The sequence below is a fragment of the Astatotilapia calliptera genome, chromosome 1, assembly GCF_900246225.1.
Source record: "Astatotilapia calliptera chromosome 1, fAstCal1.2, whole genome shotgun sequence".
In the NCBI taxonomy this organism is placed as follows: Eukaryota; Metazoa; Chordata; class Actinopteri; order Cichliformes; family Cichlidae; genus Astatotilapia; species Astatotilapia calliptera.
In genome coordinates, this window is record NC_039302.1 from 28,723,072 (window position 1) to 28,744,533 (window position 21,462).

General features: G+C 38.5%; 1 protein-coding gene across 8 annotated transcripts in view; it reads left to right on the plus strand.

Moving 5' to 3' along the window:
* Positions 1-369: 369 nt before the first annotated feature.
* Positions 370-21,462, plus strand: part of celf6 (CUGBP Elav-like family member 6) — a 147,088-nt gene continuing 125,995 nt past the window's right edge. For all 8 annotated transcript variants that reach the window (XR_003272806.1, XM_026173342.1, XM_026173366.1 and 5 more), the window contains exons 1-2: positions 370-715; positions 11,529-11,611. Coding sequence is in view for 7 of the 8 variants with exons in the window: in XM_026173342.1 (XP_026029127.1) it covers positions 466-715; positions 11,529-11,611 (333 nt within the window). In the remaining variant the exon portion in view is untranslated. The remainder of the gene's footprint in view (positions 716-11,528; positions 11,612-21,462) is intronic.

The window sequence follows — 21,462 nt, forward strand, 5'->3', positions numbered from 1 at the left end:
GTTTGAGTTCTTACTCTGCCCTGTGGGGTCCTTAGTCAACCTGCTCTCCCATTCGCCTTGGTCGAACTCATTATGCAAATCAGATGGTGGGCGTGGTGTATTCATAAGAGTATGAGCTGACGTCACGGGACAGAGTGGCAGCTTGGGGGTGGCGGTGGTGATGGAGTGTGAGTGTGTGTGTGGGGAGGGGGGGGGCGGAAAAAATAAAAACTCATAAAGAATAAGAAAAATAAATAAATAAATAAATAAATAACACTGATTCCAAACAAAGCGGCTTAGCCTGTAAAGGAAGGACAGGAGAGGGTAGGGAGGGAGAACCGGAGGAGGAGTGGGGAGACAGGAAGATATAACGGAGGGGGGGAGTGTGCAATGTGCAGTTGACTACACAGAGGCGAGAGAGAGAGAGCGAGAGAGAGAGAGAGAGAGAGAGAGAGAGAGAGCAGCCCGCCGGCCCATTGAGGAAAGATGGCTACAGTCACTGCAAACGGAGTGCAGCAAGAGAATGGATTCAGCACCACGAACAGCGCCGGCAGGATGAACGGGCTTACCATCGGCCAGAACACCATTCCAATGAAGGACCACGACGCCATCAAGCTTTTCATCGGGCAGATTCCCAGAAACCTGGAGGAAAAAGACCTGAAACCCCTGTTTGAGGAATTCGGAAAGATATACGAACTCACTGTTCTGAAAGACAGGTTTACGGGAATGCATAAAGGTTGGTTGTTTTGACTACTTTTATGGTGCTTTAGGGATTGAGAAAAGATTTACGCAAAGTAGTGACAAAGAACGTCCCGGCTCAGTTCTGGGGCAGAGGGCATGAAAAGTGTGCTAATTTGCAGATGTTTGGGACAGTGTGGGAGCCCCGTAGTGGCTTCGAACGCACACACGCACACGCAGAGGCACACACACAAATACGTCTGAGGCGTGAGAGGGGGAACACGTGGAAGTGAACGGCTTGGAAGTGCAGGGTTAATTGTTACCGCCACCAGACAATCCACGTGAATACTACAGCTGAAAATGCCTTTGTGTGTTTACATTTACTATCATGTGCTCAGCATCCCCGTTAAGGCCAGTTAAGGGGGCGGGACACGGGACAGGCAGCTGTGCAGGCGCATAAATTCCATTTTAAAAAATCCATCACATTTGCTGTATATTATCAGCGAGAAGTAAATACTTTCCGGGGAGCTGAAAATGTAAGCCATTATCAGACAATCAAAATCGGCGATTAACGTGGTGCTGACAAGCTGCTTTGACCTTTCAGCGGGCTGATATGTTTTCTACTTTTCGGACGTCATTAGCTGTGGAAAATACTACTTACATGGCAGCTGTATTGTAACGGGGCTCCGTGGGCGGGTTGCAGTCAGGAAGTACAAAGCAGGATGATAGTAGAGGCTCGGCTCCAGCACACATTGCATTCTCGCTTGCTCTTTTCACCCCCGAACCCTTATTGTCCAAAAGGAGCGGGATCTGTGTACACTTAGTAATTAGTCAGACACGTAACGGATAATCACGGATCGATCGGTTCTAATTACAGTGATAGTAATGAATGCCAGTGTGCAATTCGGCTTTGTATTTCTAGACAAGCTTAAATTATTTTTTTGTTCTTTTTTAAGTCCACAATTCAAAGTTTAAGTCTTGTTCAACTTATTCCTTCCTGTACTGTTGCTATAAAATTTTGTCATTAACTTGATGTGATTGCAACAATTTCAAAACATTTTATTAAAATTAAAATTTTGATCATTATCATATATTTAAAGTCTTTTATTATACATTATTTTCTCAGTTAGTAATCTATTTAAGAAGCTACAATAAAAATGTATAACTTTTTATCTTTATTGTGAGACTACTTGCACTACTGCTACTACTATTACTATTATTGTTATTATTATTCATATTACGTACTTATTAAGTTTATTTGGTAGGATTATTATTACTTATATAAATATAACCAGAAATCAGTTTAAGTTAAAGAGCACTGTATTGAGAAACAATTTATATACATACATATAGTTTTGGATTATGCTTTAATTATCTCTTTTGCTCTCTTTCTCATACACACACACGCACACACATGCATGTGTGCACACAGACAGACACTTGCACTGAGACAGCACACAGGCAAATAACACACATTCACATATTCACCACTGGTGCTGAATTCACATGCAATTCACTCTCAAAAAATAATTCACCAGGCGGGAAAATTATGTATGATATGTAATTCAGTGGCAGTAGTTCATGATCTTATTGATTAGACTGGTCAGGCGCTCTAGTGGGAGAAATGAGCGAAGGCTCACCATTACTTTCTTGTGTGTGCAGCCCTGAGGATCTCCATGCACCACCTGTTTCTCCAGCCATCAGCTGCTGGTGTTCAACCTGCTTCTTGTCTTTCTGGTTTTCCTCTTTGGAGCCTGATGATCGATTAAAACAATATTTCTGATATCCGTGTTGTTTACGCCTGTCCTTAACCATCCCTGAATGTCAACACTCTGGAGGATAGTTGCCTCGGGAAGGATAATCCTGTTCCAAAGCTGTATGCCTGTTCAAATCATCCTCCACCAAGGCCACTCTGATGTTCGCATTATGCCCACTTCATCCCGCGTGACATTCAAAGTCACTTTGGGAGCACAGGCGTGCACTTTTAATAAGATTTTACCAATGCATTATATGGATGAGTTTTTCTTATTGGCCACTCATCTAAACCATGCTCATGTGCCCTGCTGTGCCAATGTGTGACATCTCTAGACTGAAGCAAGAAAGTACAAGAGTGAGAAAATGGGATTAGTGACATTAACAAAACAAAGTAGATATAGTGTAAAATCAGCTGTGTCACTCAAGGAGAAAAGAGTAAACTACAAACAGACTGATCATTCTGACACTGGAAGCTTTTGTAGGGGAACCGAAGGTAAAATGAATTACTTAACTTTGAAAGAAGGGCTACAGGTTTTCCAAGACAAAGTGTCCTATAAACAACACAGTGAACAAGACATGTTTAACTTAAGTCTGTCATTAATTAAGTTCCATGTTTTAAATGAATTGAATTATAAATTAATTGTTATGTATCAAATAAAAAAATAGGTTAAAAAAAACAAACAAAACAACAACAACAACAAAAAAAGAATTTGAAATTAAAATTATAGAAAGAAAGAAAAACAGTTTTACTGCAATTATTCCATTTTTTACCTGCCAAAATAAAAGGTGACATGCGATTGATCCAAACACCATCACATTGTTATTATATATTTTATATGTACTGTTGTACAGTATGTCTAGTTGATCTTTTCTGTATTTAAAACATTTAAAACAAGTTAGGAGTCATGCAAGGAGTAATACATGCACAAAAAATAATCACCTTATTCTACAGCTCTGTGGATCCCTGTAAAAGATTTTAGGATTGACTCTTTTATTTTTGGGGCGGTTTCAAATTTACTGTTTTGCTTCACTGTTGCTGTTGTCCTCATGTTGATTTTGACTGAAGTGGGCAGTTTGTTTGTTTTTTTAAGGTTTTTTTTTTAAAAAGTAGAATCATTTTGAAAATGCAACGCAAATAAGTTCCCATTTATCAGGCTCAGAGAAAAATAAGATCAAATGAAAGCTAACGCTCTTAGTCTGCTGGATAGATCTATGAACAAAACAAAACAAACAAACCAACAAAACTGTTATCAAGTGATACCAAGAGTCTCAAATCAACTTAAAGTCAAATAATATGTCTTATCCTGCAGGTTTGTTTTTCACTGCTGACAGTGTCGGATAAATAAGTAACTAAATAAATAAATGCAGGTTTAATAATGAAGGTCTCTAAACAGTGCAATGCAGTTTGGTGGTCTAGCAGTGCAAATTCTGTAATATAACGTATTTGTCCAAAACACTGACTGGCCAAAATACGTCTAGTATGTAAGTTTTACAAGTATGGACTCATCTGGGATGTCATTTGAGAAATAATTGGTAGATGTTAGACTCACATGAATCCCAGACTCACTGCTGTCCAGTAGAAATCCCTGAGGTAATCTTTATCTACTACAGTCCACAATAGATAGTTTTATTTATGCCTGTTGATTGTCTGCTTATATAAATGGTATTAATCAATATAGATAAGTGTTGTTGCTGTGTAACCATTGTCAACGCTGTAGCTTGAGTCATTTACTTGGCTCTATACAATATAATATTTTGCTGTAATCTTTAGTGCACAGTATATGCACTCAGTTACCACTTTAGAGAACATCGAGCTTAGGCTAATGTGACATAATACAATACTCATGCAACAGTTTTATCTGCATAGTTTCAATATTCAATTTTTTTGTGTTCATTTTGAAGACTGCAGTTGGGGCATTGCATTTAATTTAATAATTCAACAATTCCTTTATTTATTTAATGTGGAGACATGTTGATATTATTTTGACCCTGTTTCAATCTGTGCAGCTAAGCTAAATTAAAACAAAACAAACAAACACCTTTTTTTATTGAATTAAATACAGTTTAACAACAACAAACTTAAAGTGCAAGAAGTATTATAAAGCTGAAGCAACACCTACTTGTGCCTAATAAGGCAGCTGCGTGCATATTACACAGGGGTTTATAAAGCAGCTTACAGGCTTCGTTCACAACAATGCACAACATGCCAATGTATATTGGCAGTCTTTTATGTCAGAGGCCCGGAAGGCTCTCAATATTGTAACATCATCAGAAATTCAATCAACTTTCTTTTTTCCCCACAACATAAACATTTTTCACAGCACGGTATCAGAGAACCAGAGGATGTTATAAAAACTCTGCCTCCATGATACCTGAAAACATTATTATTATTTTTGCAATATGCAATACATTTAATTTGACTTTTAGTTTGAAATTCCTCTTCATGTCTAATTCGTGGGTGAGAAAGATTTGACTTGTTACAGATATATGATGCATATAACTGTTGGCGTCAATCAGTAAAACATGCCTAATGGATGATTTGCAGCACTGCCTTTTTTCACAGCTCGAGGCCTATGACAAAAAAATTGCACCATAATTATGGATTTAAGAACTGATCAAAATATGTCAGATTAGCTCATGACTAATTCATGTGGATTGCACTGCAACAATTTGAACAGATGTTATGTGCTTTCTTACTTTGAGCGTTTAGGGCATCTCCAGGGACTTAAATATCCTGGTAATTTTCTGTTTTGTGATTTCCTGTACAGTTGGGTAGAGGAGTGTAACCGAATGGTTAGTCTGTTCAGAGAACATTTTTTTTCATCTCTTAACAGATAATTATATCCAGCCTTATAGCTGCTAGAGACTGTTGCCTTTAATGCCGATTTGATAGTTTGTGTGTCGTCAGGGAGCTGTATACAGTGCGTGGGATGACTTGACACTATTTGCGGGCATGGTGATCGCCAGTGTGTAGTGCAGCCAGGTCGTGCTGTTTAACATCCATCATTTCGCTGAGCACTACATTATCATAATACTTAGTGTCAGTGCCAGAATGCATGCATTGTTCAGACATGCTGAATGTTAGTGGGGGGCAAATCTTTTGCTTGAGTAGCGTTATTTATCAATCCGTCTCTGATGCTGAGAGGAGAGACTCTGAGGTGCACCACACAGCCAGGAAGAAGAGATACAAAGAGTTGTTAAATATCCTCATCCATTTTCCTCTCCTCGGTAGGTCCATGCAGTGAAATTGGCTATAAATAGCCTGCCAAATTGACATAAAAAAGCTTTTTAGGCGTTGAAATAACCAAAAGTAAACTACAGTGGGGCAGTAATATCTAATTGCACAATACTCCTGGAGTTCAAGAAATCCTTTTCAGCTCAGAGACAGATTGGTGGCTTTGTGTCAATTAAGTCCTTCAGACTTCTAGTAATGGCCACTGAGCTACAGAGCCATACACGTATGGGATTTTATCTACAGTAGGAGTGTTGTAGAGCAAGTGTTGGACAGTGATAGACAGTTTGTGTAAGCTGAGTGACAGGTAAAGCTTAAGTCTACAGATGACCTCTTTGATCATTAGAAAAGGGGCTGTGTGTGAACCAGACAGCTAACGGCTCTGAAGAGCCAGCTCTGAATGTAGATGGATGGAACAACGGAAAGATGGAAAAATGCTCTCCAGGTAACAGTATGTTTAACACAGACGCAGGAAGTGGATGAATCCTCACATCATCTTTGTCTCAGTACTCACCAGAGGGTCAGGCTGTCACATTCGGCAGGATTCAGTTGTTTCACTATATTATTTTATTTTATTTCTTTGCACCGAGATCTTGTTGGGAATTAATTTGCATTCTTTTTCCAGTTTAATGATTATTGCTGGATGAGACATATGTGAGGAGCAAATTGCTGATGATTCATAAATTCACAGCTAATGAATTGAAAATTTATACAAATTTGTTCTGGAGTTATTTCAATTACAGGTGCCTGATGCCTTAAAAAAAAATCACAATTCACTCTTATGCCTCAATGCATGCAGTTGTTCACACATACTAATTTCCATTTTAAAACAAATTGTTAGAAAAAAGCATTACAGGGGGAAAAGTTCTTTAAGTAATTACCCAAAACGTGCCTTGCAAAAGAAAAGACTCATTTCATATTCTCTGCTTTCTCTTTGAACCACTTTTCAGGGTTTACTTTTCCATTTGCCTTAAATACAATCGGTTGAACTTTTGTCCCTAACTGAAAATGTAGTGTGGTAAATTGTGTTTGATTACCCAACTATTATTTTCACCCCACTTAACCTGCTCATCACAGAAAGTCACAAGTTCTTTTGCTGAACCATCGCCAGTGCTTACCCTTAATCTTTGAACATTGTACATGTTCTCATCTTCTTTTTCACATTAAATCCCAGTAAGTTACTGCAGTTTCCTAATTGCTGGTCATTATTTAGTTAAGTCAAACTTCTAATGTGTTAATTTAAATGTTAGTGGATGTACTTGATAAAACAGAAACATCTTAAACATGACAACAAAAAAAAAACCCAACATGATGCACAGAGCAATTGTGCTTTATCTGTTTTTTAATAACATGCAGTATACATTACTGCCAAATCCTTAAACCTTGCTCTGTTTTCTTACATAATTCAAAACAACATGTATTCATTTGGTGTAAATGTGATGTTTTTTTGTAATATTTTGTATATATGTAATAAATTTGCACCTTCTGCTGCATATTCAGTAAAAGTCGTTTGTTTTTCAAGTCATTTTACATCATTGAATATAATACCAACGGGCGGTGATATTTATATGTAATCCCATGCCAATTACCTACTTTAGATTTTTAAGATGACAGGCCTAACCTGCTACCAGCTGTTGGATCATTGTTACCTCCTCTCCGTCATTCATGTTCTCCAAGCAGAATGTTCATCTGTTCCACAACTGGATTTCCCACTCACTGAATCCTTTGGGCTACAGATGTTCCCTGAGCCAACATTGTTGGGTATAAAGCTTTCCCAAAGTCTTGCAGATATTCAACAGCTGTCAGGAATCTGAGACAGATACATATTTTGAATGGATATTAAAGGCTACACTGCATAAATAGCCCACTTTAATATGTTATTTAAACTAACAGTATCAAATGCATTTTTTTCTAAGGGTACCTGCATGACAAAGTAGCATTACTACTAGGGTGCAACCGTTCGATACAGTGGTTTCGGTTCGGTACGCATAAGTATCGAACAATACAACATTTTTTATTTATTTTATCAACTTTTCTTCTGACAATGCTGTCTGTGTTGAGCGCTCAGTGGATCTGCGTTCGACTATTCCGCCTAGGCTGCACTGTGGAGTGCAGATCCACTGAGCGCAGCGCAAGCTAGCAAGACAGAAGCTAAGCTCGTTGCAACATGGCAAATGCCTCAACGCAACCCAAAATTGAACCTCCCCCACCCTCATTCAGATCTGGTGTTTGGAACTATCTTGGTTTTCATGTGAAGTATGACCCTGAAGGTAAGCGCATCATGGACAAAAGTAAAACAGTGTGTCGGATGTGCAACGCAATGCTCAATTTGTGGGAACTAGTGCATTAGCGCAGTTAGCTTGTGTTGACGCTGTCCAGCCCCAAGCACGGGGCCATCGGAGATTTGCCGCGTTATGGCGTTAATGTCATTTTAACGAGATTTACGCTGACAGCACTAGTGGGAACACAACGAATATGACTGCACATTCACGCTGACATCATCCTAGTGCAAAGACAAGTGGAAGCAGACAAAAACAAAAAGCACGCATGCGACAAACTTTACCTGAGTCATTTAGACATCTGTTAGCACATGATTCTCCTTATGGGGACCTGATATGTTTAATATGCTGCTGAGAGTATACCCCAGAAAAAGCGTATAGTATAGCTTTTATTTTGGAAAGAGCCATTTCTCTGTAATAAACTCTCTTTGAGTGATTTCTCAATCAGATAGATTTATTTTTTTTATTTTGTTGTTTCAGCAACATTAAATTTAAAAACTGTACTTTTGAGTTAAAATATATATTTATAATTTTAATAAATGATAAATTAAAAAGGCATGAACATTTTTTTGTATCGAAAAAATATTGAACCGTGACACCAAAGTATCGAACCGAACCATGAATTTTGTGTATTGTTGCACCCCTAATTACTACAGGTGTACTAGTAAAGTTCCACATTTTAAATTTTATTTCAGTAAAGCAACAACAATATAATATAAGTACACAATTACTTAAACAATAGCATTAATATGATTGTTATTTAGATTTAAATGCATTATTTTTCCATATATATTATGTAATATTTATTAAGTATTAATACTGCGGGAAAGCCTCAAATGATACTCAATAATATATGATCAATATTAATGCACTGATACATTAACGTGTAGACATTTAATATTAATGTAATCAGTGTTAGCATTCTGATATTGCACCTTAATTAATATATGAATTTATTATAATCATTATAAAAGATAATAAAGACATGAAGAGAACAATGCTGTGTTATAGAGATATTTTGCAAAATAAATGTTGTGACGTAAACCAAAAACATTTTCCAGAAACTGTAATGATTTCTATACTATCTTATAACAAAAACCAACCAAAGTACAAAACTGAAGAAGCCACTTGGATGAGTGACAAAAATGTTCCTCCCACTAAAAACGCTACTTCCAGATGAACAGAATCAGCTTTTTGGGAACTTTTTGGGAACCAAAGTATAACAAAGTCATTTCTATTAAATTGCATTTAATAACAGCACGTGTATACATTTACTTAGTTATTAACATATGCTGAAGTGTGGAGTTAAGCTATTTCACACAAAGCTAAACAATAAGTAAATTAAATGTCTGTTAAAATGTTGACATTAAAATACCTTAGTTATAGATTTTTACAGCTGCATCACTGATTCACTGATTTGTGGGGATATAACATCAAGATAAAAATTATGCCATTCTCCTGAAAAAATGTACACTAAAAACTACGTCAAAGATGGCATGGCTCGTGCCGATAGAAGAATATCAGCACGAGCCTGCAAGTCCCATAAGCCTTTGCCAGGACGTTCCCCCCAGGAGTCCTCAACTCATGTTCCACAGTTTTGTAATGCCATAAAGGATGAAGAGTGTTTCCCCAGGCTCCCAAACTTTTCTGCTTTGCTGTGTGGCATGCTGTTTCATCAGTGTCGTTTAGGTGATTTTTCCTCTTGAGTAACCACCTAGTTGTGGAGGTGGGTGAAGGTTGTCGTGAAAGGGAGCTCTCTTGGCTGGGTGCCAGAGTGTGTTTCTGGCTTTTGGAGATGATGGGTGCTAGGCATGCCGGGTATCATCTGTATGTGTAGGTGTGTGTGTGAGTGTATGTGTGTGTCTTCTCCCATGGGGATCCTTGGCAGTAGGTGTGACATGTAGTAATGAGAAATTATGCTGCACAGTGCAAAACCTCTTCTGAACGGGGGTCACCCATTGTCAGCTCTGCCAAGCGCGTAACAGAGCAACAACTTACCCTTTAATGAAAGCTGTCACATTTTTTAGGAGACTTACTTACTAGTTACTATTTATTTATATTCTGTTTTCCTGAATTTTCTGACTCAAAAGTATCCACAAATATGTGTTACAGTTCCAGCTCATTGTCAGAGTTTTATAATCACTTGTCACCTTAAATGTACGGACTCTGTTGTGGGCTTCAGTAGCTATGAAAGTGGTCATTTACTATTAGAAAGCATTACATATGCTTTCTAATAGTAAATGGGGTTTTTTTACTTTGCACATTACACATGCACATTAACAATGTTGCCGTTTTGTTTTGCTTAGTCCTGTGTACTTTGTCATAATTAAAATGGGGCAATAATGGATGAATTAGATGAAAACACTAAAAAACACAAGCCACGTGGCAGACATTCTATTGACATAAACATTGATGACATAAGTTCACTAAATCTAATCCAAAGGGGTTGTCACATAAAAAAGTAAAGTTTTAATCTTCTCAGCATTTAATGAGTCCAAGGATATAGAACTGCTTAATTTAGAGTGCTACATTTTAACTGTCAGGATATATGAATTCTATTTTAATATAATAACACGGTAAGTCTTATATTAGGTGTCATATTTTTGCCATATATTCAATGAAACTACTCCTGCGAATTTTTAAATTATTTGTAACATTTACACACTGAAACTTAGGCGCTACGCTGGTGTCACCTGTTCACAACGCGACTACAGTTGAGTTATCCAATTAAAAGCTGATCTGTATTTAAGTTACATTTTGTAACAAATCTCAGTTCACTTTTGTATGCAAAGCATTTTTTCTGCTCACCTTGAATGACTTTATACAAGTCAAGTGTTCTCCTTTCAGAGGTGTACTGTACTATGAAACAATTGTCATTCCTATTTGTAAAGTCAACAGTGAAAACTTTGAAAAGTATTCACAAGAACAAAGAAGAGAATCAAGTAAAGGTGACTCTCCAGATTTTGTTTGCATACAGCTGAAGTGCTCGCTCAATTTTGTCCTCTCTTGGCTCTCTGCTGTACTTGTGTGTCTACCTCAACTCCACCCTTAGTGAAACAAACTCATCAAACTCCAGCTTTGGTTCATCCATATCACAGACAAAGAGAGAAAAGAGAGTGACAAAGTCGGTGATATAACCTGGTCACTATGTTATTTTCAGTTGAACCCTCACACTCTGGAAGCTGTTACTGGTTGGGTACTGAACCAGCACATTTGTAAAAGAGCAAAAGAATGAAACTGGGACTCTACAGACAAATGTGTTACCAATCTCTTCTAGGGTGTTTTAAGTGATGAATGAGATGGATTTCTTTTGTAGTTTATGCATTTAATCATATTTGAATATTATTTAATGTAATATATAGCAATATAATCAAATGTTTGACATGCACAAAAAGTTTAAATCACCACAATGACATATGATTTTAGCTTTTAGTTTGTGTTTTGATCTCTCAAGACAGTTAAGTACAATAAAAAACATAACTTGCAATTACATGTGCACTTTAAATCTGAAAACTCTCTGTTACTGTAATTCCCCCCTTCCTTTTATTAAACATTAACAGTGGTGTGTAATAAGCTTTTCTTTCTCCTGTCTCCTGATACTGCAGGATGTGCCTTTCTAACATACTGTGCCAGAGAGTCAGCACTGAAGGCCCAGAGCGCCCTCCATGAACAGAAGACTCTGCCAGGGGTAAGTGCCCCCAATCTGCCCTCTGTCATAGGCTATAGCCCTTGGGGCAGCCAGCCTGGCATGGGAACCTGCATTAACATAGGAATTATATCACACACACACACCACCAGAGTAAGGCACATGGGGACAGGGTATACATTAAGACACAGAGACACACGCAGATATGGAAAACAGATGAAGGGAGTCGCTCATACTTTCTCAGACTCCCTCTTAGGCTCTGTTTCTTGCTCATTCTAACACCCATTCTTTTTCGCTTAATTACACACGCAAACTTGCACAGACATACTAAAAGAGTGTGAGTGGCCTATCTCACCTTGCAGTGTCTTATTACACTAATCACCCCGCCAGAGATATTTGATAAGCGCTTCTTCATACCAGCCCGTGCCGTCCTTCTCTTGTCCTCTCACAATATGGCTGCCACAGACAATAATTGCCTTGAGGAATCCCACTCTCATTATCACATATAATCAAACAGTAAGTATAAACAATCATTTTTATCATGTATATCACCATCTGGTGTTTTTGTTTTAATTCTCCTCACATTTTTTTTTCACTGTTTGCCTTTGGCGGGCAGGTAACTTTTTCAATTAAAATAATGGGCTCTTCAAACGACACAGGTAGACGGTACCCAGTAGTGGGCTCTTAAGCCTACCCAGGAGGAGACCCTCAATCTGGGATGAGTGTGAGCTTGTGGTGTCTTTCTTTATTTGATGTGTGCAAGGGGACTTTGACTCACACATATCAAGGTGTGACTGAATTATGCTTGCGTGTTCCTAAGAAGAAGACTCCCCCCCCCCTCATTTACTTTCAACACTAAAATGTCCTCCCAGGTTGGGGCTTTAATCAGAGCCCAAGGATTGTCGTCTCAATCTCTAGGGAGAAAAAGAGGTAAAGAGACACTATAGGAGATGACACAATAAGGAAAGGTGGAAGAAAGTAAGCAAAATGAATGGTTTATCAAGTTGGGGGGAAGCAGTAGTTGTAGCATTTGGGTCAGGCTTGCAATGGTTTAACTCTGTTGGGTTAACAATTTGTTTGCGCTTGACTGCATATCATAAATACCTTACTGAATGTTAGACACACCGGTATACTGTAGAGAAAGTATCCCTGGGAGACCGGGCTCCCTGGCTCCTTACCACCTCCCGCAGCTTCATAATGAGATGATTGTCATGATGGTCCTGGATAGGTGTTCTGTCTTTATTGCCCTCATGAAGGGACATTATTGTTTGTCTTCTATCTAGAAAGAGGTTAATGGCATGTTCTTTGGGGTTTGAGTAAACATTTCCCCTGTGCAGCTCACAGTGAGGGGTCAGTCCTGCAATCTCAGGCTGAGCACAGACTGCATACAGAGGACTAATAAAGACGTTCTGTCTTTTCCTCTCTCTCGCTCTCTTTCTCCCTGTCTTTGCCTCTCTCTCTCTGTGCATGTGTGTGTGTGTGCCCATGTGTGTATGAGACACATAAAGTGAGAGAGATATAGGGAAAGAGACAATGGTGGAAATAATAATGCAAGAGAAACAAAGACAGACAGAGGCTGGGAGAGGTGACACTTCTGGACAAGCCTCATTGTCACTGTCATGGCCTGATGGTTTGAGATGCCCAGTTGTATAATGCTGCCATTTTAGTGGCGTCTCACCACAGTGCTACAGCCATGATTGCTCATTTCAGCAGTGGCTATGTTACTGTCAGGTAACCAAATGTAAATTTGTTCACATGAGACATGTGGCTTAAAAAAGGTAGCTGTGACTCAGGGTCATCTGCTGATCGGAGGCTTGATAGACTACTCAGCATGTCATGTTAAAGTGTCTTTGAGTAAAATACTGAACCCTGAGTTACCCCGAATCCATTAGAATGTGACTGTGGATGTTATATTAATAGTGCTTGGGCGAATGGGTGAATGGCTGTTGTAGTTGTAAAGCACTTTGAGTGCTCTAATAGAGTAGAAAAGCACTATATAAGAACCAGTCAATTTACTCTCTATCTCACAGGGATGGATATGGGACAAATAGTGTAGATATTGAAGCTTATAATTTAGTTAAATGACACTTGCAAGAGGAACCACTGCATTGTTATTTTGAAATGTGACCTGACAGCCATGAACCTAATGAATTATGTTAATCTATTTTTATAGATGTGTATAGTTTGCAGTGTATAGTCTGCATTGCCAAGTCTTTGGTTGGCTTCCTTATTTAGATCTAAAAGTGAATATACTTCTCTGTAAAATTCTGCATGATTAGAAAAACACACAAATGACAAAATCAGCAAGCAAACTAAAAAACAATATTAAAAAATGAAGCCAGAACATTGTGAGCATAATTTGAATCTTTTAGGCATCTGCATCTGTGAACCTGTGAACAGTCCCAAGTGAACAGAGCGCACAGGTCACAAGAGCTTCCCAGTTCTTAATGAGTCCTTGAGTTCTCCTTTTATTGCTTTTATTGGCTACATTATGATTTGCTCAAGGATGATTAGCTGAAAGAAAAAGAAAACAGAAAGACAACATTGACTAGGTAATGTCGCAGGCATAATTCAAGAAGAAGACTGAGTAAATATTATCAATAACTGTTTTATTATAGCCGATTGCTGCAGTGGACGCTATAGACTTGGCTGGCTTTCCCAACACGTGTTGTAAACTTAAAAGCCCATTTATTAATTTAAAGGGGTAATGGATATTTACAAAGATAACAAAATGCATACTTGTCCTAAATGCGCTGTTATCTTACCACACAACATATTTCTTTTATTTTACAAGAAAAGTCCAGATATTTTCATGCCACTACATTCTTTGCATTTTTCAGCATGAGAAGATTATAGGTAACAGTGTGAACAGGCAGGAGGAACAGATTATATTGCATAGTATCACCACTATCACATTAAGATTAACGATGACTTTTACATTTTTCAAAAAAAAAGTTTTGTAGTGTTCACTGTACATCAGTTGCCACTGGGGAATCGGGCTCTGTCATCTATGGCTAAAGGGATCTTTGTTTATATTGTTTGATTAATTGCATGTAAAGAGCATAATGAGCTCTTGATGTCCTGTGCAACAGATCCTGCTGTTACAGTTTGTATAGTAAATGTAATCAGAGATTGAGTCTCTTGCCCTTGGTGAGCTCATTGTGCTGTTGTATTTGCACTTACATGCAGCATATTCCTCAGTATAAGGCAGGATAGTACTGAATGTAGACCGGTTAGGCTATTCCTGTGAATGATTATGTTTACATAAGTCCAGTGTTATTATCCCATTAATTCTTTGTTATCAGTTGTTATTATGCCAATGAACAGGCTGTTATTACCTTATGGTGGTGATGCCAAATTGTAGTGCTTTGCAGTTTTTATTTCTTTGGTTTGTTTGGTCACCAAAATCGTCTGGTTAGTCTTTGGAAAAGATAGCAGTTTAAGTTTAATTTGTCACACAGAACCTTTCTCTTCACGTCTACTTGAGGCAGTAAGTTAGGACAACAGATGATTAGTGAGTCTTTTAGAGGCTTTGGGTAGGCAATGCCTGTGTAAATTTTACATGCAGTTATACAAAGAAGGCCAGTGGTCATCTTTGTAATTTGGACATCTTTCTCTTAGTCATATCTATTGAAGTTAATGCAACTGAGAACGGCCATTTAATAGGGTAACAACATTTGGGATATTTCCCTTCAGATCTGATTGACTCCTAGAAGATTTCTACACTGTTAAAATATAGTTCAAGACTTTCTTTTTTTTTTTTTTTTAAATCAATGCAATTTTTGTTGACAGGTGAATTGTTGATTACAGAAAAAAATGCTGATGACCAAATACTTTTCTCTGATTGCCCATAAAGCTTATAGCGGCCATGATTCTGTCTTTGTTATGCATCTGGCAATAAAGGCTGCAAGGAAGTATAAATAATACTTGCAGGAGCAGAGTGTTATTTACAACTTTTTGCCAAATAGCCTTCCAACATAGTCCTACTGGAACTATGAATTTTCAAGTGAGCCTTGTGCTCTCCTTTTAGGGCAGTGCTCCTTTCACCTATAAGGCCAATTAGCTCTTAGTGTTCACATGTAACAAGCCTGCTAATTGGGTGCGACTGAAGCCCAAATACCAATTAAAAACTTCTAGGCAAAAAAATATCTCTGTTTCTTGTTCATTTCACCATTCATTTTCCTATCACACTCACTACTGTTTTCCCTTTACTGTATGTTGTTATGGCCCGTCTAGGCGCGGCCAGACCACAACATAAAGGGTCATCCATCCCCGTCCAACCCCAAGCAGCACGTCACACAATGAATACTTTGTGACAGGGAATTATTTACAATGAGTGAATTTAAACAAAGGAAGGGAGCGAATTATAACTTCGGGGTGAACCCAAGGCCAAAACAACAAACAAAAAGTAGCCTATCTCAGGAGTAAATACAACTTACCTAGTCAAAAGAACTAAACCAAACGACAATTACTTTCCTCCCTACCTAACAAAAACAGGAGGAAACTAATCAAACAAAACGGCGGACCACCCCTACATGCTCCTACATTAAACCAACATAGTGAAACACACGGTCTGCTGGTTGGGTTGGGCCGAGGATGAATGACCTGGCAGTCCCTGACTGTGTCTTCTTATGCGCTGCCTCCCGGTCGTTAGTCAGTCAGTACGATCCATCCACCCTGGATGCACCAATCACGGAGGAGCACCTGCACACTCAAATTTACATATTATAATTACAACAACAGTCGTAACAATGTGAACTTGTAGAATATATATGTATTAACTATGGGACGGTGGGGTCGGACCCCTACATAGCACTTGTTATTTGCTTACAATTTTCAGCTGAAGAATCCTCATTTCTTGGTTTCTGAGTGAAAGTACCAGCAGCATCAGCCTCCTGTATTGACAAGGCAACCAAGCACAACAGTGGAGAAGATATGAAAACAGTTACAAACTCATTCAGAAGTGTTTCACTTCAAATATGAAAGGGTATGCTTTGAGGTATCAACTTCCGCCAAAGTGGATAGAAAGATCCTTGATTTTCTTGTATTTCTTTCTCCTTCTATGCATGAAAAGTTATGTGTCACACAAAAATGGGTCAGGAGCAGATTGTGCAATACCAGTATTATGTGTCACTAAGCACACCGCCATGGGGCCATGGATCAGCGCATCCGTGTTTTTGACACACTCTCTCCCCACGTCACACCACAGACGTGCCCACCATACACTAGCCGTATGTCTCTGTCTGAGTCTCAGTGCATGCTGAGAATGAGCAACTGGATTTTTTTTTCATCCTAACAAAATCACACATACCTTACATGGGCAGTGAGTTTGAACATAAGAAAAAAAAGAGATGCGTTTCCTGTAATTTTGTTATTACTACTTTTTTTTTTCTTTTTACTGGAAAGTTAGTAGGAAATTTAGCAAGAGACACAAGTTATGCACATATGTGGATACTCATATTGTCATTTATGAAAACAAAACAAAAAATTATTCAGTAGTAATGGATTTATGAGGAATATTCCAGTAGTGTGTTGCGTGTATATTTGGAGTGTTAAAGTGTCTTATCAGCAGACGCGCTGAGCCCCTTTCCAACAGGTCCACTCCTGGACTGAAATGTTACAGTTTAAACTAATTACTCAGGCCACACAGGGCTTTACCCATTCTTTTAATGGGACAAATTGTGTTCTGTTGCCGATCAATTTGTCCTCTGTGCCAGATTTGTCAACCTCCAGTGCCCCTGAGCAGTTACCATTATAAAGCACAAAATAAAAAAAAAAAGGCCTGGCCACTGGACGTGAGTCTTCTGCATGAGTCTTCTGCTAAGGCTCCCCTTACTCTCCTCATCATCAATTACGTCTATATCATTTTCTTTCTGCTGCCCACTTTAGAAAAGAAATTAAAAAGGGCCATTGTTTTTCTTATCCCCCTGGGATGAAAGCATTTACTACGCTGCTGCACCATACGCAGCCATCCTGCTGATTAGGGAGTGAATAGAATCACAATCGAGGGATGCACTTGGTATTGTCACCTATTATGTGGCCGGTGGCCCTGAATATTGTGCAAAATTAATTTGGTTTCATCTGATGGGATTTTCAACCTTGGAGAGTGCAAAATGTTAATCCTGGCAGGCAAGCGGGTGGACATTGTGGAATGCCTGGCTATTTTACAGGCAAATGTGGACAGGGCACAAACATAGTTGATTGTAAGAGCGCCCTTAACCAGCCCATAAAGATGGTAAGCCAGAGGCACTGGACAGATGAGCAGGAGAGATAGTGATTTTTAAAAGCTGCAGGGCAGGAGAGTTTGGTGTTCAGAGGATGGCGACAACCAGCTCCATTTGTCCTTTTGATCTTGAACACGCAGTATATTGCAGTACAGGTCAGGGCGCAGGTTGTTCAGCTTGGAAAAAAATGCAACTTCTTGTTCTTCTTGCAACAAGAGAGGAGTCTATGTATAAAGTAGCAGAAAGAAAGCAGTTCCCAAGTTTCCTCCAAAATAAAGCAAGATTTGTGAAATATAATTCTAGTCTTCTAAATCAGAGTGGAAACACGATTATCCATGAGATAAATGCATTATTAACAAATGCATATACTAAAACAGTAGATTAAAATTAAACAGGTTATAGAACTCATGTTATACTGTCTATAGACAGACTGAAAATTACAGGTCTAGTAATAGAAATCTATGATTGACATAAATATGATTCCCCTATATAGTTTCTAAAATACTGAATCATAGACCTCAGGTAATGGTTCTGGAGCGATGAGTCTTCCTTAATGGGAAGATTTTGTTTTAATACGTGCTGAAGGCTGAGCAGTTTTTTCACACCCTTCCTCCATTTCGACACATTCACTATCTTTCCCTCTCTGACAGGTGGAGTTGGACTCGGCCGAGCATGCTCTCCTGCACTAATTTATCCGCTTCTTTAGCTGTAATGAGGCAGAACTGGTAAATGTGGGGACAGCATTGTTAACATTGCTGCTTCACTGGGGAAGAGGAGAAGTCTGACAAATAGCGGAGAAGGATGGAAATGAGGCCTGGGTGCTGTCATACCTCAAAAAATGATGCTTTTAGTCTTTTACTTAGACTGGATCGCTGCCTCTTACTTAAGCTGCAAGCTAGAATATGACATCTTCTAAACCAATTAAACATCAAAGTTTGTGTTGCATCAAGATCGGACTGTTTGGCAATAACAGCTAGAAAGAAAGAAATCAAAAACAAACTAAAAATTAATATGTGAGCCTGATTCTTTATTTATGTATTTTACTGAAAAGTCAATAGAAATTCTGTGGATAAAGTTAATTAACTCGTGTTTTTAGTTTGAGAAGTTCATCGAGAGATTTCACTCTAGTTTCAGACAACGTGATGTTTCATCTTGCTGAAAATCTTTTTGGAGTTAGAGTTGGAGCAGACTGCCTTTTACTTTAAATCCTTTCCTTTCTCCTTTGCTTTCCCTGGTTATCCTGCCTTGTCCTTAATTTCTCCTTATGTGCCAAAAACAGGCAGGCAATCTACATGCATTTGTTCAAAGACAAAACATGGGGTAAAGAAAACATGATGTTGCTGAGTTCAGCAAATCACTCTGGCAGAGTAATCAAACACTGCAGTTAATCACACGTGGACAAGTATAAGCCTTGTACTGATTTTAAAAGGCTCTTTACACAGTGACACACGCACACATGCACACACAAACACACACTCAAACATAGGCGATCTGGAAGCAGCCCTTAGGACTTAGGGAACTGAACGACTGACATTTCCAGGAGGGAATTGTTGGAGGAGCAGATGAAAGACAGCCAAGGAACATGGAAAATAAACATATAAAATAAAGCAAAAGACGAAACAGATAAACTGATGAGTCATCACGAGAGAGAACAACCACTAGAAGAGAATCATTCTTGCATAATTAACACCCGACCATCACCAGGACAAACTCCTCCATCAGCGTGTCCAAAGGATTAACTACGCCACGCTCCTCTTATCTCCCCTATTTCGTTTAAGAAAGAAAATGACCTTGTGCTTGTTTACATGCTGATTAAAGACAGGAGAGAGAGAAGGAGACAGTTAGAAAGTCAAACTGTAATCAGTAGAGTTTGTTAAGTGGAGTATTTTTAGTGGTGCACTCTCAGCAGATACGGCGAGCTGCAGCCAGGCTGTGTCACGGCAGCAATGCAAAAACAACCACCCTGATGCAGCTAACGAGCAATGAGTGGGCTGGGACAAAAAAGATTGTGTGTGTGTGTGTGTGTGTGTGTGTGTGTGTGCGCGCGTGTATGCTTATTTGTGAAAGTGGTGTGTGATAAAAAAGTATGTTTGGTGTGTGGGTGGTTCCATTAGTTAGTCTGCCTGTTTTATTGCACTGGGAATAACTGCTATTTGTGGGCCCCTGTGATTCAGTCCATGTACTATACTTTCTCTGTATCTGTTTGATGTGCATGTGAGGGTTCTTATATTTCCTTTTCGGCAAGAACTCGTCTGAATTTTAGACCTTAGAAGTAAAGGCATTTATGTAGAGATATTTCGGCTTATTTAGGGGGGAAATTTAATGTTCTTCTTTTTTGGTTTGGAATGAAGGGAGTTATATTTGGAAGTATTTCATGTATTCTTGTCAGTGGAACTCTAAACTATCATAAACCACTGGTTCTATTGTGGATAGTTTCTCAACATGAAAGCCACGTTTCTCATAAGTCCTTTCACTTTGTGTTTTTTCCCCCTAAAATTATTATTGCTTTTGCATCACTGCAGGGGAGCGGTTTCTTTTATTTCATCACAAATAGCTCCAACTCTCTGTGTGATAACATTCTAGTGAAGCTATAAAAAGTCCAATCTGAATTCTGACACAATCTGGTGAGCTGGTGAGATTCAGTGTATAATACAGCTTGAAGGCTGTTAAATGTAACATCTGTACCTGAATGTGTATCATATAGTATCAAACTTGTAGACACACCCAGGATAGGACACACCCTTTTAGTTTGAAATTAAAATTTTCCTCCACAGCCAGAAAAAGATAATTTCTACAACTATGCTTAATAACCTGAAAACAGTAGAAATATCCAGATGGATGGTGCATCAAGATTCTGGGTTCAACCTGTGGGTCACAGTTTCTTTGTGGATGTTTGAATGTTGCTCCCCGTGCCTGGGGTGCTTCTGATGCAGAAACTCTGCTCACTTCATAGAGTCCGAAGTATATGTCAGGTGAATTGGTGATTTTTAAATTGGCTGTAGGTATGAGTGTTTGTCTCAGCTGAAGGGAAGACTCCAACCTTTTTGCAAAAATAGTTCTTACAAGACAAGAAACGCTTTCAGTCAGTTTTAAGGGAGTAATATAATTTTTCTCTTCTACCATTTAATGATACCTATGTTCTCTATCTTATATATAAAAAATACACACTACTTGAGCTTTGTGTAATGGAAGGTAGACTGGACAAGTAACGATTTTGTTCTTTTGCTACCTTGATTCAGTAACCACTTTGGTGGAAACGGTGATAATGACTAGGGATAAAATGCTTTTTTAAATTGTAAAGTACATGAATAACAATAAACAAGCAAAATAAAAAGAAATCCTCAGTAAAATAAATGCTAAATTTCAATGGTGGTAAATTATTTTAGAGAATGAACTAGATTTGCTTCAAATGAAAGAGTTAGCAAATCTGCTAACAATTAGAACAACAATTGGAAGTCAGCAAATGAAAATTACTCCTGATAGCATTCCCATACTGTGCAAGTTTCTGGTGTAATTGTAACTGGAAGTACCACTCATATAATATTTTCTCATCAGACTAGACTACATAGCCAGGCAAGATAATGAAAAAAAGTATATAGGTGCAAGGTAAAATGAGGGTTTGCAGGCTCCTGCTTTTTTCCATTCAGTCAGCCCCGCCACTGAAAAACT